General features: G+C 43.1%; 1 protein-coding gene across 2 annotated transcripts in view; it reads right to left on the minus strand.

Moving 5' to 3' along the window:
• The window catches only part of LOC127921366 (UTP--glucose-1-phosphate uridylyltransferase-like), a 51,586-nt gene that overhangs the window by 26,512 nt on the left and 6,016 nt on the right, over positions 1 to 19,058 (minus strand). For both annotated transcript variants that reach the window (XM_052505060.1, XM_052505059.1), the window contains exons 2-3: positions 7,101 to 7,228; positions 2,025 to 2,131 (exon numbers count right to left, since the gene is read on the minus strand). In XM_052505060.1, coding sequence (XP_052361020.1) covers positions 2,025 to 2,131; positions 7,101 to 7,199 — 206 coding nt within the window. In that variant the 5' untranslated portion in view covers positions 7,200 to 7,228. The remainder of the gene's footprint in view (positions 1 to 2,024; positions 2,132 to 7,100; positions 7,229 to 19,058) is intronic.

Here is a 19,058-nt window from a genome sequence, read left to right on the forward strand (position 1 = left end):
ACCTCACACACACTGTCACTTTCCCAGCCCCACCTCACACACACCCAGCCCCTATTCTGTCCTCACACACACACCCACACCCAGCCCCCCTCACACACACACCCACACCCAGCCCCACCTCCTCACACACCCACACCCAGCCCCACCTCACACATGTATATGTGCCCTATCCACGTAAACAAAACTGCACAAAAAAATTAATTATCTTACGGTGCCCTCTGTCACTTTCTTTCCCTATCCACAAAACCTAATGAGACATCCCTCCTCTCTAGTCTGTCCCTCTCTCTCTATGCTGTCCTCTCTAGTCTGTCCTGTCTCTCTATGCTGTCCCTCTCTCTCTATTCTGTCCTCTCTCTATGTCTGTCCCTCTCTCTATTCTGTCTCTATTTCTTTCCCTATCCACAAAACAAAATGAGACATCCCTCTCTCTATTCTGTCGCTCTCTCTCTATTCTGTCGCTCTCTCTCTATGCTGTCCTCTCTCTCTATGCTGTCCCTCTCTCTCTATGCTGTCTCCTCTCTCTCTATGCTGTCCCTCTCTCTATTCTGTCCCCTCTCTCTATTCTGTCCCCTCTCTCTATTCTGTCCTCTCTCTATTCTGTCTCTATTTCTTTCCCTATCCACAAAACAAAATGAGACATCCCCTCTCTCTATTCTGTCCCTCTCTCTCTATTCTGTCCCTCTCTCTCTATTCTGTCCCTCTCTCTCTATTCTGTCTCTATTTCTTTCCCTATCCACAAAACAAAATGAGACATCCCCCTCTCTCTATTCTGTCTCTCTCTCTCCTTCGGTCTCTGTTTCTCTCTCTCCTTCTGTCTCTATTCTGTCTCTCTATTCTGTCTCTATTTCTTTCCCTGGTCTCTGTTTCTCTCTCTCCTTCTGTCTCTCTCTCTATTCTGTCTCTTTCTCTATTCTGTCTCTCTCTCTATTCTGTCTCTCTCTCTATTCTGTCTCTCTCTCTATACTGTCTCTCTCTCTATTCTGTCCCTCTCTCTATTCTGTCTCTCTCTTCTATTCTGTTATGTCTCTGTCTCTCTCTCTCTATTCTGTCCTCTCTCTATTCTGTATCTCTATTCTGTCTCTCTATTCTGTCTCTCTCTCTCCTTCTGGTTCTGTCTCTCTCTATTCTGTCTCTCTCTATTCTGTCCCTCTCTCTATTCTGTCTCTCTCTATTCTGTCTCTCTCTCTCCTTCTGTCTCTCTCTCTCCTTCTGTCTCTGTCTCCTTCAGTCTCTGTCTCTCTCTCTATTCTGTCTCTCACTCTATTCTGTCTCTCTCTCTCCTTCTGTCTCTTTCTCTCTCTCTCTTTCTTCCCCGGGTCTCTGTTTCTCTCTTCAGGTCTTCCCCAGGTCTCTCTCTCTCTCTTCCCCAGGTCTCTCTCTCTTCCCCAGGTCTCTCTCTTCCCCAGGTCTCTCTCTCTCTCTTCCCCGGGTCTCGCTCTCTCTCTTCCCCAGGTCTCTTTCTTCCCCAGGTCTCTCTTCTTCCCCAGGTCTCTCTCTTTCTTCCCCAGGTCTCTCTTTCTTCCCCAGGTCTCTCTCTCTTTTCTTCTCCAGGTCTCTGTTTCTGGGCCCAGTCAGCTCTGAGAGAAAGCTTGAGGGTTGTGAAGGGAGCCCTGGAGCTCTAGCAGAGACAGGGGGAGCCAGCTGGCTGCATGCCCAGAGGAAGAGACCCCAAAGCTGGCCTCACCGTGTGAGCTCTCCCCTGGCCTCCACTGTTCCCATCTGCCTGAGAGAGTCCACTTCATCACACCATATTACTGGATCACTGATGAGCTAACAGATACACGCACAATGTACAGTGTACACACACACACACACAGATACACACACACACACACACACAGATACACACACAAACAGATACACACACAAAAAACACAACACACAGAACACACACACACACACACACACACACACACACACACACACACACACACACACACACACACACACACACACACACACACACACACACACACACACACACACACACACACACACACACAGGGTTTTTCTTTGAGCCTTACTGAGTCTTCTGGAGGTCTGTGTATCTTGGGCCAGTCCACCGATGGCCCTTCACCTGCAGAAACCTGTGGAACAGCTTCTTGAATCCATCAAAGTCCTTCTTGGAGACCTGGAATACACAAGGAGTATATGTTAGAACAACAACATGACATTCTCCCCAGTAGACATACAAACAGACAGAGATATGCTGGGTTACTGGTTGTACCAAATACTGTATCGGTGTTTGATTGAGCTGCCTGTTGCAATGGAACCAATAAATAAAAAAATCTCAGAAAAACAAAACTCTGTCCTCCTGTCACTCCAGACAGACTAAAACAAACTCTGTCCTCCTGTCACTCCAGACAGACTAAAACAAACTCTGTCCTCCTGTCACTCCAGACAGACTAAAACAAACTCTGTCCTCCTTTCACTCCAGACAGACTAAAACAAACTCTGTCCTCCTGTCACTCCAGACAGACTAAAACAAACTCTGTCCTCCTTTCACTCCAGACAGACTAAACAAACTCTGTCCTCCTGTCACTCCAGACAGACTAAAACAAACTCTGTCCTCCTGTCACTCCAGACAGACTAAAACAAACTCTGTCCTCCTGTCACTCCAGACAGACTAAAACAAACTCTGTCCTCCTGTCACTCCAGACAGACTAAAACAAACTGTCCTCCTGTCACTCCAGACAGACTAAAACAAACTCTGTCCTCCTCCTGTCACTCCCAGACAGACTAAAACAAACTCTGTCCTCCTGTCACTCCAGACAGACTAAAACAAACTCTGTCCTCCTGTCACCCCAGACAGACTAAAACAAACTCTGTCCTCCTGTCACTCCAGACAGACTAAAACAAACTCTGTCCTCCTGTCACTCCAGACAGACTAAAACAAACTCTGTCCTCCTGTCACTCCAGACAGACTAAAAAAACAAACTCTGTCCTCCTGTCACTCCAGACAGACTAAAACAAACTCTGTCCTCCTGTCACTCCAGACAGACTAAAACAAACTCTGTCCTCCTGTCACTCCAGACAGACTAAAACAAACTCTGTCCTCCTGTCCCTAAAACCTGTCCTCCTGTCACTCCAGACAGACTAAAACAAACTCTGTCCTCCTGTCACTCCAGGCAGACTAAAACAAACTCTGTCCTCCTGTCACCCAGACAGACTAAACAAACTCTGTCCTCCTGTCACTCCAGGCAGACTAAAACAAACTCTGTCCTCCTGTCACTCCAGACAGACTAAAACAAACTGTCCTCCTGTCACCCAGACAGACTAAAACAAACTCTGTCCTCCTGTCACTCCAGACAGACTAAAACAAACTCTGTCCTCCTGTCACTCCAGACAGACTAAAACAAACTCTGTCCTCCTGTCACTCCAGACAGACTAAAACAAACTCTGTCCTCCTGTCACTCCAGACAGACTAAAACTCTTTCTCTTTCTCTTTCTTTTCTCTCTTTCTTTTCTCTTTCTCTCTCTCTCTGTCCTCCTGTCAGTTCCCTCCAGACAGCCAGCTGGAACCACTTATCTTCCCTTTATATGTTCTGTAACCAGTGTTTCTTGTTGTCAGATCGTTGTTACTTCCCTGAGGTTGTGTCGTGTGTCTGTGCTCTTCTCTTGCCGTCCTTGTGTGGATTATCTGCTGTGCTCCTTCCTACCCATCACTCCCAGACAGACATTGGAAGAAACAAGTGGCCAGTCTGTCTGTCCTGTTGCTGTTGTAAACTGTAAACCTCCTGCATCTTGCATCCGCTCTGTGTTGTCCAGACCAGACTGGATGCAAACAAACTCATTTCCCGCAGTATCCTCAACAAGAGGAGAACCTGTCACCCCAGTACAGACTAGCCCAGCTGAAACAAACATCTGAGGGGTCCTACACCGGCCTGTCAGAGCCGGATTCCCAGCTAGAGCCACGGCAGACACCAGAGGGTTATTCAGGTGATCCTGACTATTGCAGAGCCTTTCACGAGATGTCCATGCCTGCAGTCACGGACCTTCAACCGTGAACAGTCTAAAACAACACTGCTGTCCTCCATGCTCACCTCTTTCCAGACACTCTCCGAGGAGATGAGAAGGGTCTTCGAAGGAACAAACTCTGACCTTCGCCAAGGAGACCTCAGTATCGGAATACTCCATCCATTCCGACGCAGAGTGTCAGTGGAACGAGGAGGCGCAGTGGGACATGTTCCTGCATGGGCTGGAGGACCGGATCCTGTTCACTTCCCAGAGTTTAAACGGACTAGTAAAACGCCGTCTGAGTGCGCTGGCCGCCGAGCATGCCCTGTCCTCCAGTTCAGCCTCACCCATGCAGCAGACTAAAACAAACTCTGTCCTCCTGTCACTGCCCAGATCACAGACTAATCGGGTGGTGTCACCACAAGGCATCTGTCCTCCTGTAAGATGGGCCATCCACCCAGACAGACTAAAACAAACTTCAAGCTGTCACAAACCAGATTCCTGTCACTCACGCACAAGATAGACGCTCTCAATGGTCAAAACTCCCCAAATTTCTCACACCACTGTCCTATCCTGTCACTTCTGGCAATCACACTGAGACAGCTCACCCAACACAACCCCTAGTCATAACTCTATATCCATGTGGAGTAACAAGTGTCTTGAGTCCTGTCTGCCTCCTGTGTCTGATTCTGTGTTTCCAGAGGCAGTGGACTAACGTGCCCGTTGAAAACCAAACTGCTGTCCTCCTGCAATAGAATTATTGCCAGGTGAGTCTCCAGACAGTTCCTGAGAAATGGAGAGAAATCTCTGTCCTGGCATCTGATTCATTCGTCCTTCCTCTTCTCCAGACAGACTGGGTTGAATAACATCACAAATCCTTACCGTTGATGTCCTTTGAAAGGTTCCTGTCACGTAATGCCAGACAGACTAAAAACCCCCAGAACTTCGAATATTTGGTCATGCCTTTTGGGCTATCCCAGCGGTCACTCCAAGACTGAGAGATATGATTGATCAGTTCAATATGTTTAATGTGACATACTGATTTTTTTCTTCTCTCCAGGAACACGTTCCAGCAGACTTTTTAAAACAAATGCATTTTTCTGTCAGAGGTCACTCCAGGACAGATAAAATAAACTGTCTGATTCCAGATTCCTGTCAGACCCAGACAGACTCAAACAAAGTCTGTCCTCCTGTCACCCAGACAGACTAAAAACAAACTCTGTCCTCCTGTCAGTTCGTAGTAGAGGTCCAGACAGACTAAAACAAACTGTCCTCCTGTCACTCCAGATCATGGAACAGACTAAACGAGGCTGGCCAAACTCAAGACTGTCCTCCTGTCAACTCCAGGCAGGCGCGGTGGGACAGACGGTTCCAAGAATGTCAAACCCGATTCCCTGTCCTCCTGTCTCCCGAGTGCCAGACCCAGAGTATCCACACTCACATGGGAGGTTGAATCGAGGGTCAAACGGCCTTGTCCTCCTGTTTGTGCCGGACGGTCCAGACCGGTGGGGGCAGACTAAAACAGCCGCACTAGCTTTTGGTTAAGCAACCTCACTGATGGCTCGTGACATTCACAGTTTTGTCTTGCCTCGGTTTGTGCCACTGGGAAGAAATCGACCCCCAAACTCAACCGCTGTCGGTCCTTCGAGACCCTGGTCCCACATCCTAGATTTTTGTTAGCCCTCCCAGGGCAAGAGACGTGGTGGAAATTTTATTCCCTTGCCTAAATTAATCTGCCAAGGAGACAGCGGTAGCTGTCCTCACCTTTTCGTCATGGCCTGCCCAGTTTCTGACAGACTAAAGTTTTGGCAAGAAGGTTACTGGGAGCGAGTGTCAGCCTGTCTGTTTCATCCCCAGAGCCAAGATTTGAGAGAGTGTTGCGATGTTTGGTTTCTAAGAATCCCTCTTCCTGGAGTCTCTATGGTTGAGTACGCCACAACCCAGTGGACAGACTAAACGGGTCTCTCCTCCTGTCACATCCAGACAGTGGAGCAAACAAACTCTGTCCTTAGGTTCACTCCAGACCAAACAAATCTCTGTCCTCCTGTCACTCCCAGACAGACTAAAACAAACTCTGTCCTCCTGTCACTCCAGACAGACTAAAACAAACTCTGTCCTCCTGTCCTGCCAGACAGACTAAAACAAAGCCTCCTGTCCAGACAGACTAAAACAAACTCTGTCCTCCTGTCAGTCATCCAGGCAGACTCAAAACAAACATTCCCGCCGGTGTCCTCCTGTCACGGATTCCAGACAGACTAAAACAAACTCTGTCCTCCTGTCACTCCAGACAGATTTCAATCGACAAACAAACTCTGTCCTCCTGTCACTCCAGACAGACTAAAACAAACTCTGTCCTCCTGTCACTCCAGGCAGACTAAAACAAACTCTGTCCTCCTGTCACTCCAGACAGACTAAAACAAACTCTGTCCTCCTGTCACTCCAGACAGACTAAAACAAACTTCTGTCCTCCTGTCACTTCCAGGTTGTGTCGACTTGCCGTCCAAAGACAAATCTGCTGTCCTCCTCCTGTCATCATTGGAAGATGCGCCCTCCAGACAGACTAAAACAAACAAACTCTGTCCTCCTGTCACTCCAGGCAGACTAAAACAAACTCTGTCCTCCTGTCACTCCAGACAGACTAAAACAAACTCTGTCCTCCTGTCACTCCAGACAGACTAAAACAAACTCTGTCATCCTGTCACTCCAGGCAGACTAAAACAAACTCTGTCCTCCTGTCACTCCAGACAGACTAAAGCAAACGCTCAAGATGTTGAAAGATTTAAACCCAGTTCTACATAGTATAGATGAAAAAGCAGATCTCATCTCGGAGGCTGAGTGTTTTCATCGTTCATATAATATGGTTGATTTATTGATGAGTACATTTATAAACACATCATCAAACAGCATTTCTGTTCAAAGCCAACCGATATCATCATGGCTTTCATGTGTATAAACACTCATTGATGTGAAATGCCTATAGGTGTGTGTGTGTGTGTGTGTGTGTGTGTGGACTCTCTGTGACACTCTGCTATAGTATGTGTCACTCGCCTGATTTCCCCTCCCCTCATCTTGGGAACACAATCACTATCAGACGGACCCAGGGAGAGGGAGAAGTGTGTGTGTGTGTGTGTGTGTGTGTGTACCTCCTTGTCGACCCCCATGGCAGTGTCCAGTAGTTTCTCCAGCTCTGCGTGCATGGAGGTCTCCAGCTGCTGCCTCATCTCCTCCTGAAACTGGGCCATCCCTCCGTTAGGCACACCCTTACTGAGACCTGAAACACCATGTCAACTCTGTTAGATACACCCTTACTGAGACCTGAAACACCATGTCAACTCTGTTAGATACACCCTTACTGAGACCTGAAACACCATGTCAACTCTGTTAGATACACCCTTACTGAGACCTGAAACACCATGTCAACTCTGTTAGATACACCCTTACTGAGACCTGAAACACCATGTCAACTCTATTAGATACACCCTTACTGAGACCTGAAACACCATGTCAACTCTGTTAGATACACCCTTACTGAGACCTGAAACACCATGTCAACTCTGTTAGATACACCCTTACTGAGACCTGAAACACCATGTCAACTCTATTAGATACACCCTTAATGAGACCTGAAACACCATGTCAACTCTGTTAGATACACCCTTACTGAGACCTGAAACACCATGTCAACTCTGTTAGATACACCCTTACTGAGACCTGAAACACCATGTCAACTCTGTTAGATACACCACTTACTGAGACCTGAAACACCATGTCAACTCTGTTAGATACACCCTTACTGAGACCTGAAACACCATGTCAACTCTGTTAGATACACCCTTACTGAGACCTGAAACACCACGTCAACTCTAGTTAGATACATGTCAACCTGTTTACTGAGACCTGAAACACCATGTCAACTCTGTTAGATACACCCTTACTGAGACCTGAAACACCATGTCAACTCTGTTAGATACACCCTTACTGAGACCTGAAACACCATGTCAACTCTGTTAGATACACCCTTACTGAGACCTGAAACACCATGTCAACTCTATTAGATACACCCTTAATGAGACCTGAAACACCATGTCAACTCTGTTAGATACACCCTTCAACTGTTAGATACACCCTTACTGAGACCTGAAACACCATGTCAACTCTGTTAGATACACCCTTACTGAGACCTGAAACACCATGTCAACTCTGTTAGATACACCCTTACTGAGACCTATAAAACCTGTATTTCCTGGACCTGACTTAGTCACTTAGACCTGGACCAGGAAATACAGGGGAGACACCTTAGTCACTCAGACCTGGACCAGGAAATACAGGGGAGACACCTTAGTCACTCAGACCTGGACCAGGAAATACAGGGAGACACCTTAGTCACTCAGACCTGGACCAGGAAATACAGGGAGACAACTTAGTCACTCAGACCTGGACCAGGAAATACAGGGAGACACCTTAGTCACTCAGACCTGGACCAGGAAATACAGGGAGACAACTTAGTCACTCAGACCTGGACCAGGAAACACAGGGAGACAACTTAGTCACTCAGACCTGGACCAGGAAACACAGGGAGACACCTTAGTCACTCAGACCTGGACCAGGAAATACAGGGGAGACACCTTAGTCACTCAGACCTGGACCAGGAAATACAGGGGAGACACCTTAGTCACTCAGACCTGGACCAGGAAATACAGGGGAGAAACCTTAGTCACTCAGACCTGGACCAGGAAATACAGGAGAGACACCTTAGTCACTCAGACCTGGACCAGGAAATACAGGGGAGAAACCTTAGTCACTCAGACCTGGACCAGGAAATACAGGGAGAAACCTTAGTCACTCAGACCTGGACCAGGAAATACAGGGGAGACACCTTAGTCACTCAGACCTGGACCAGGAAATACAGGGGAGACACCTTAGTCACTCAGACCTGGACCAGGAAATACAGGAGAGACACCTTAGTCACTCAGACCTGGACCAGGAAATACAGGGGAGACACCTTAGTCACTCAGACCTGGACCAGGAAATACAGGAGAGACACCTTAGTCACTCAGACCTGGACCAGGAAACACAGGAAAGACACTTTCTACTCTTTAAAATCACATGCCATATTTTAAATAAAGTGTTATCAGCAGCACTATTAAGCAGATTTGGTTGATTTTGTGGTCTCAAACCAGTGAGCTTTGCCACCATTCACCATCAAGAATATGAGCTATATGGAGTTATATAAAATGGAAGAGGTGGTCATTTTGTTCGCTTGTCATATAATTGCAACAACAAAAAATAGATGTAAAACATAATTACAATCTGGTTAAATGTGGGTTCCGAGGCAAAGGGGGCGGATCCTGCAGGGATCATGGTTTAGAACCTGCTCTACTGAGATACTCTACAACATTAATTAAGCCTGGTACTAGAATGTGGTTTGACTTGACTCCTGTCAGGTATCATGGTTTAGAACCTGCTCTACTGAGATACTCTACAACATTAATTAAGTCTGGTACTAGAATGTGGTTTGACTTGACTCCTGTCAGGTATCATGGTTTAGAACCTGCTCTACTGAGATACTCTACAACATTAATTAAGCCTGGTACTAGAATGTGGTTTGACTCGACTCCTGTCAGGTTATGGAATATCGTGCATTCCAAGAAGCTACCATATGTTTGATTTGCATGTTGTCATCCACTTTAATTCCCAACAACGTATGCTATAAATGTCCCTGAACAGCTGACATGGACTAGTACCTGTTGTGAGTTCTGGGTCATGTTCATTTGGCAACAAACTGAGAAAAATAGCTGTGAAACAGGGAGAGACTACCTGGACTTGTCCAATGAGAAAATGAGTGCACAGATAAATCTGGCGCATGAAACCCTCTCATATTCCAGGGTGGGAAGCCTTCCTTAGAGAGAAGTAATCATAGAAGGTGTGCCACTGCCGCAACACAGTAGTGTGTGTGTGTGTGTGTGTGTGTGTGTGTGTGTGTGTGTGTGTGTGTGTGTGTGTGTGTGTGTGTGTGTGTGTGTGTGTGTGTGTGTGTGTGTGTGTGTGTGTGTGTGTGTGTGTGTGTGTGTGTGTGTGTGTGTGTGTGTGTGTGGATGAGAAATCTAACTTAACCACAAGCCATGGACAAACAGAACACTGTGCCTCGGCCAACAGTGAGATAGATGAAAGAGAAACTAAATCCCATTGCTACCAAACTCAACCGCATTGACCCTTGTGTTTACGTTTATTCACTTAAAGAGTGTTTCTCAAAGGCTGGGTCAGGAGGTGTGGAGAGACTAGGGACACAATCCTGGGTCAGGAGGTGTGGAGAGACTAGGGACACAATCCTGGGTCAGGAGGTGTAGAGACTAGGGACACAATCCTGGGTCAGGAGGTGTGGAGAGACTAGGGACACAATCCCCATCTCCCTATAACATATCTATGAGATTAGTAACAGTCTAGTCTAGTAGCTCCCATCTCCCTATAACATATCTATGAGATTAGTAACAGTCTAGTCTAGTAGCTCCCCATCTCCCTATAACATATCTATGAGATTAGTAACAGTCTAGTCTAGTAGCTCCCATCTCCCTATAACATATCTATGAGATTAGTAACAGTCTAGTAGCTCCCCATCTCCCTATAACATATCTATGGGATTAGTAACAGTCTAGTAGCTCCCCATCTCCCTATAACATATCTATGAGATTAGTAACAGTCTAGTCTAGTAGCTCCCCATCTCCCTATAACATATCTATGAGATTAGTAACAGTCTAGTAGCTCCCCATCTCCCTATAACATATCTATAGGATTAGTAACAGTCTAGTAGCTCCCCATCTCCCTGTAACATATCTATGAGATTAGTAACAGTCTAGTAGCTCCCCATCTCCCTATAACATATCTATGGGATTAGTAACAGTCTAGTAGCTCCCCATCTCCCTATAACATATCTATGAGATTAGTAACAGTCTAGTAGCTCCCCATAACATATCTATGAGATTAGTAACAGTCTAGTAGCTCCCCATCTCCCCATAACATATCTATGAGATTAGTAACAGTCTAGTAGCTCCCCATCTCCCTATAACATATCTATGAGATTAGTAACAGTCTAGTAGCTCCCCATCTCCCTATAACATATCTATGAGATTAGTAACAGTCTAGTAGCTCCCCATAACATATCTATGAGATTAGTAACAGTCTAGTAGCTCCCCATCTCCCTATAACATATCTATGAGATTAGTAACAGTCTAGTAGCTCCCCATCTCCCTATAACATATCTATGAGATTAGTAACAGTCTAGTAGCTCCCCATCTCCCTATAACATATCTATGAGATTAGTAACAGTCTAGTAGCTCCCCATAACATATCTATGAGATTAGTAACAGTCTAGTAGCTCCCCATCTCCCTATAACATATCTATGAGATTAGTAACAGTCTAGTCTAGTAGCTCCCATCTCACTATAACATATCTATGAGATTAGTAACAGTCTAGTAGCTCCCCATCTCCCTATAACATATCTATGAGATTAGTAACAGTCTAGTCTAGTAGCTCCCCATCTCCCTATAACATATCTATGAGATTAGTAACAGTCTAGTCTAGTAGCTCCCCATCTCCCTATAACATATCTATGAGATTAGTAACAGTCTAGTAGCTCCCCATCTCCCTATAACATATCTATGAGATTAGTAACAGTCTAGTAGCTCCCCATCTCCCTATAACATATCTATGAGATTAGTAACAGTCTAGTCTAGTAGCTCCCCATCTCCCTATAACATATCTATGAGATTAGTAACAGTCTAGTCTAGTAGCTCCCCATCTCCCCATAACATATCTATGAGATTAGTAACAGTCTAGTAGCTCCCCATCTCCCTATAACATATCTATGAGATTAGTAACAGTCTAGTAGCTCCCCATCTCCCTATAACATATCTATGAGATTAGTAACAGTCTAGTAGCTCCCCATCTCCCTATAACATATCTATGAGATTAGTAACAGTCTAGTCTAGTAGCTCCCCATCTCCCTATAACATATCTATGGGCTTAGTAACAGTCTAGTAGCTCCCCATCTCCCTATAACATATCTATGAGATTAGTAACAGTCTAGTAGCTCCCCATCTCCCTATAACATATCTATGAGATTAGTAACAGTCTAGTAGCTCTCCCATAACATATCTATGAGATTAGTAACAGTCTAGTAGCTCCCCATCTCCCTATAACATATCTATGAGATTAGTAACAGTCTAGTAGCTCCCCATCTCCCTATAACATATCTATGAGATTAGTAACAGTCTAGTCTAGTAGCTCCCCATCTCCCTATAACATATCTATGAGATTAGTAACAGTCTAGTCTAGTAGCTCCCCATCTCCCTATAACATATCTATGAGATTAGTAACAGTCTAGTAGCTCCCCATCTCCCTATAACATATCTATGAGATTAGTAACAGTCTAGTCTAGTAGCTCCCCATCTCCCTATAACATATCTATGAGATTAGTAACAGTCTAGTAGCTCCCCATCTCCCTATAACATATCTATGAGATTAGTAACAGTCTAGTCTAGTAGCTCCCCATCTCCCTATAACATATCTATGAGATTAGTAACAGTCTAGTCTAGTAGCTCCCCATCTCCCTATAACATATCTATGAGATTAGTAACAGTCTAGTAGCTCCCCATCTCCCTATAACATATCTATGAGATTAGTAACAGTCTAGTAGCTCCCCATCTCCCTATAACATATCTATGAGATTAGTAACAGTCTAGTCTAGTAGCTCCCCATCTCCCTATAACATATCTATGAGATTAGTAACAGTCTAGTAGCTCCCCATCTCCCTATAACATATCTATGAGATTAGTAACAGTCTAGTAGCTCCCCATCTCCCTATAACATATCTATGAGATTAGTAACAGTCTAGTCTAGTAGCTCCCCATCTCCCTATAACATATCTATGAGATTAGTAACAGTCTAGTAGCTCCCCATCTCCCTATAACATATCTATGAGATTAGTAACAGTCTAGTCTAGTAGCTCCTCATCTCCCTATAACATATCTATGAGATTAGTAACAGTCTAGTAGCTCCCCATCTCCCTATAACATATCTATGAGATTAGTAACAGTCTAGTAGCTCCCATCTCCCTATAACATATCTATGAGATTAGTAACAGTCTAGTAGCTCCCATCTCCCTATAACATATCTATGAGATTAGTAACAGTCTAGTAGCTCCCCATCTCCCTATAACATATCTATGAGATTAGTAACAGTCTAGTAGCTCCTCATCTCCCTATAACATATCTATGAGATTAGTAACAGTCTAGTAGCTCCCCATCTCCCTATAACATATCTATGAGATTAGTAACAGTCTAGTCTAGTAGCTCCCCATCTCCCTATAACATATCTATGAGATTAGTAACAGTCTAGTAGCTCCCCATCTCCCCATAACATATCTATGAGATTAGTAACAGTCTAGTAGCTCCCCATCTCCCTATAACATATCTATGAGATTAGTAACAGTCTAGTAGCTCCCCATCTCCCTATAACATATCTATGAGATTAGTAACAGTCTAGTAGCTCCCCATAACATATCTATGAGATTAGTAACAGTCTAGTAGCTCCCCATAACATATCTATGAGATTAGTAACAGTCTAGTAGCTCCCCATAACATATATATGAGATTAGTAACAGTCTAGTAGCTCCTCATCTCCCCATAACATATCTATGAGATTAGTAACAGTCTAGTAGCTCCCCATCTCCCTATAACATATCTATGAGATTAGTAACAGTCTAGTAGCTCCCCATCTCCCTATAACATATCTATGAGATTAGTAACAGTCTAGTCTAGTAGCTCCCCATCTCCCTATAACATATCTATGAGATTAGTAACAGTCTAGTCTAGTAGCTCCCCATCTCCCTATAACATATCTATGAGATTAGTAACAGTCTAGTAGCTCCTCATCTCCCCATAACATATCTATGAGATTAGTAACAGTCTAGTAGCTCCCCATCTCCCTATAACATATCTATGAGATTAGTAACAGTCTAGTAGCTCCCCATCTCCCTATAACATATCTATGATTTTAGTAACAGTCTAGTAGCTCCCTATAACATATCTATGACATTAGTAACAGTCTAGTAGCTCCCCATCTCCCTATAACATATCTATGAGATTAGTAACAGTCTAGTCTAGTAGCTCCCCATCGCCCCCATAACATATCTATGAGATTAGTAACAGTCTAGTCTAGTAGCTCCCCATCTCCCTATAACATATCTATGAGATTAGTAACAGTCTAGTAGCTCCCCATCGCCCCATAACATATCTATGAGATTAGTAACAGTCTAGTCTAGTAGCTCCCCATCTCCCTATAACATATCTATGAGATTAGTAACAGTCTAGTAGCTCCCCATCTCCCTATAACATATCTATGAGATTAGTAACAGTCTAGTAGCTCCCATCTCCCTATAACATATCTATGAGATTAGTAACAGTCTAGTAGCTCCTCATCTCCCTATAACATATCTATGAGATTAGTAACAGTCTAGTCTAGTAGCTCCTCATCTCCCTATAACATATCTATGAGATTAGTAACAGTCTAGTAGCTCCCCATCTCCCTATAACATATCTATGAGATTAGTAACAGTCTAGTAGCTCCTCATCTCCCTATAACATATCTATGAGATTAGTAACAGTCTAGTCTAGTAGCTCCCCATCTCCCTATAACATATCTATGAGATTAGTAACAGTCTAGTCTAGTAGCTCCCCATCTCCCTATAACATATATATGAGATTAGTAACAGTCTAGTAGCTCCTCATCTCCCTATAACATATCTATGAGATTAGTAACAGTCTAGTAGCTCCCCATCTCCCTATAACATATCTATGAGATTAGTAACAGTCTAGTAGCTCCCCATCTCCCTATAACATATCTATGAGATTAGTAACAGTCTAGTAGCTCCCCATCTCCCTATAACATATCTATGAGATTAGTAACAGTCTAGTAGCTCCCCATCTCCCTATAACATATCTATGAGATTAGTAACAGTCTAGTAGCTCCCCATCTCCCCATAACATATCTATGAGATTAGTAACAGTCTAGTAGCTCCCCATCTCCCTATAACATATATATGAGATTAGTAACAGTCTAGTAGCTCCCCATCTCCCTATAACATATCTATGAGATTAGTAACAGTCTAGTAGCTCCTCATCTCCCTATAACATATCTATGAGATTAGTAACAGTCTAGTAGCTCCCCATCTCCCTATAACATATCTATGAGATTAGTAACAGTCTAGTAGCTCCTCATCTCCCTATAACATATCTATGAGATTAGTAACAGTCTAGTCTAGTAGCTCCTCATCTCCCTATAACATATCTATGAGATTAGTAACAGTCTAGTAGCTCCTCATCTCCCTATAACATATATATGAGATTAGTAACAGTCTAGTAGCTCCTCATCTCCCTATAACATATCTATGAGATTAGTAACAGTCTAGTAGCTCCTCATCTCCCTATAACATATCTATGAGATTAGTAACAGTCTAGTAGCTCCCCATCTCCCTATAACATATCTATGAGATTAGTAACAGTCTAGTCTAGTAGCTCCCCATCTCCCTATAACATATCTATGAGATTAGTAACAGTCTAGTAGCTCCCCATCTCCCTATAACATATCTATGAGATTAGTAACAGTCTAGTCTAGTAGCTCCTCATCTCCCTATAACATATCTATGAGATTAGTAACAGTCTAGTCTAGTAGCTCCCCATCTCCCTATAACATATCTATGAGATTAGTAACAGTCTAGTAGCTCCCCATCTCCCTATAACATATATATGAGATTAGTAACAGTCTAGTAGCTCCCCATCTCCCCATAACATATCTATGAGATTAGTAACAGTCTAGTAGCTCCCCATCTCCCTATAACATATATATGAGATTAGTAACAGTCTAGTAGCTCCCCATCTCCCTATAACATATCTATGAGATTAGTAACAGTCTAGTAGCTCCCCATCTCCCTATAACATATCTATGAGATTAGTAACAGTCTAGTCTAGTAGCTCCCCATCTCCCTATAACATATCTATGAGATTAGTAACAGTCTAGTCTAGTAGCTCCTCATCTCCCTATAACATATCTATGAGATTAGTAACAGTCTAGTAGCTCCCCATCTCCCTATAACATATATATGAGATTAGTAACAGTCTAGTAGCTCCCCATCTCCCCATAACATATCTATGAGATTAGTAACAGTCTAGTCTAGTAGCTCCCCATCTCCCTATAACATATCTATGAGATTAGTAACAGTCTAGTAGCTCCCCATCTCCCCATAACATATCTATGAGATTAGTAACAGTCTAGTAGCTCCCCATCTCCCTATAACATATCTATGAGATTAGTAACAGTCTAGTAGCTCCCCATCTCCCTATAACATATCTATGAGATTAGTAACAGTCTAGTAGCTCCCCATCTCCCCATAACATATCTATGAGATTAGTAACAGTCTAGTAGCTCCCCATAACATATCTATGAGATTAGTAACAGTCTAGTAGCTCCCCATAACATATCTATGAGATTAGTAACAGTCTAGTAGCTCCCCATCTCCCTATAACATATCTATGAGATTAGTAACAGTCTAGTAGCTCCCCATCTCCCTATAACATATCTATGAGATTAGTAACAGTCTAGTAGCTCCCCATCTCCCTATAACATATCTATGAGATTAGTAACAGTCTAGTAGCTCCCCATCTCCCTATAACATATCTATGAGATTAGTAACAGTCTAGTAGCTCCCCATCTCCCTATAACATATCTATGAGATTAGTAACAGTCTAGTCTAGTAGCTCCCCATCTCCCTATAACATATCTATGAGATTAGTAACAGTCTAGTAGCTCCCCATCTCCCTATAACATATCTATGAGATTAGTAACAGTCTAGTCTAGTAGCTCCTCATCTCCCTATAACATATCTATGAGATTAGTAACAGTCTAGTCTAGTAGCTCCTCATCTCCCTATAACATATCTATGAGATTAGTAACAGTCTAGTAGCTCCTCATCTCCCTATAACATATCTATGAGATTAGTAACAGTCTAGTAGCTCCCCATCTCCCTATAACATATCTATGAGATTAGTAACAGTCTAGTCTAGTAGCTCCCCATCTCCCTATAACATATCTATGAGATTAGTAACAGTCTAGTAGCTCCCCATCTCCCTATAACATATCTATGAGATTAGTAACAGTCTAGTCTAGTAGCTCCCCATCTCCCTATAACATATCTATGAGATTAGTAACAGTCTAGTAGCTCCCCATCTCCCTATAACATATCTATGAGATTAGTAACAGTCTAGTAGCTCCCCATCTCCCTATAACATATCTATGAGATTAGTAACAGTCTAGTAGCTCCCATCTCCCTATAACATATCTATGAGATTAGTAACAGTCTAGTAGCTCCCTATAACATATCTATGAGATTAGTAACAGTCTAGTAGCTCCCCATCTCCCCATAACATATCTATGAGATTAGTAACAGTCTAGTCTAGTAGCTCCTCATCTCCCTATAACATATCTATGAGATTAGTAACAGTCTAGTCTAGTAGCTCCTCATCTCCCTATAACATATCTATGAGATTAGTAACAGTCTAGTCTAGTAGCTCCTCATCTCCCTATAACATATCTATGAGATTAGTAACAGTCTAGTAGCTCCCCATCTCCCTATAACATATCTATGAGATTAGTAACAGTCTAGTCTAGTAGCTCCCCATCTCCCTATAACATATCTATGAGATTAGTAACAGTCTAGTAGCTCCCCATCTCCCTATAACATATATATGAGATTAGTAACAGTCTAGTAGCTCCCCATCTCCCTATAACATATCTATGAGATTAGTAACAGTCTAGTAGCTCCCCATCTCCCTATAACATATCTATGAGATTAGTAACAGTCTAGTAGCTCCCCATCTCCCTATAACATATCTATGAGATTAGTAACAGTCTAGTCTAGTAGCTCCTCATCTCCCTATAACATATATATGAGATTAGTAACAGTCTAGTAGCTCCCCATCTCCCTATAACATATCTATGAGATTAGTAACAGTCTAGTAGCTCCCCATCTCCCTATAACATATCTATGAGATTAGTAACAGTCTAGTCTAGTAGCTCCCCATCTCCCTATAACATATCTATGAGATTAGTAACAGTCTAGTAGCTCCTCATCTCCCTATAACATATCTATGAGATTAGTAACAGTCTAGTAGCTCCTCATCTCCCTATAACATATCTATGAGATTAGTAACAGTCTAGTAGCTCCTCATCTCCCTATAACATATCTATGAGATTAGTAACAGTCTAGTAGCTCCCCATCTCCCTATAACATATCTATGAGATTAGTAACAGTCTAGTCTAGTAGCTCCCCATCTCCCTATAACATATCTATGAGATTAGTAACAGTCTAGTAGCTCCCCATCTCCCTATAACATATCTATGAGATTAGTAACAGTCTAGTAGCTCCCCATCTCCCTATAACATATCTATGAGATTAGTAACAGTCTAGTAGCTCCCCATCTCCCTATAACATATCTATGAGATTAGTAACAGTCTAGTCTAGTAGCTCCCCATCTCCCTATAACATATCTATGAGATTAGTAACAGTCTAGTAGCTCCCCATCTCCCTATAACATATATATGAGATTAGTAACAGTCTAGTAGCTCCCCATCTCCCTATAACATATCTATGAGATTAGTAACAGTCTAGTAGCTCCCCATCTCCCTATAACATATCTATGAGATTAGTAACAGTCTAGTCTAGTAGCTCCCCATCTCCCTATAACATATCTATGAGATTAGTAACAGTCTAGTAGCTCCCCATCTCTCTATAACATATCTATGAGATTAGTAACAGTCTAGTAGCTCCCCATCTCTCTATAACATATCTATGAGATTAGTAACAGTCTAGTAGCTCCCCATCTCTCTATAACATATCTATGAGATTAGTAACAGTCTAGTAGCTCCTCATCTCCCTATAACATATCTATGAGATTAGTAACAGTCTAGTAGCTCCCCATCTCCCTATAACATATCTATGAGATTAGTAACAGTCTAGTAGCTCCCCATCTCCCTATAACATATCTATGAG

Source organism: Oncorhynchus keta, unplaced genomic scaffold (genome assembly GCF_023373465.1).
Source record: "Oncorhynchus keta strain PuntledgeMale-10-30-2019 unplaced genomic scaffold, Oket_V2 Un_contig_2214_pilon_pilon, whole genome shotgun sequence".
Lineage (NCBI taxonomy): Eukaryota > Metazoa > Chordata > Actinopteri > Salmoniformes > Salmonidae > Oncorhynchus > Oncorhynchus keta.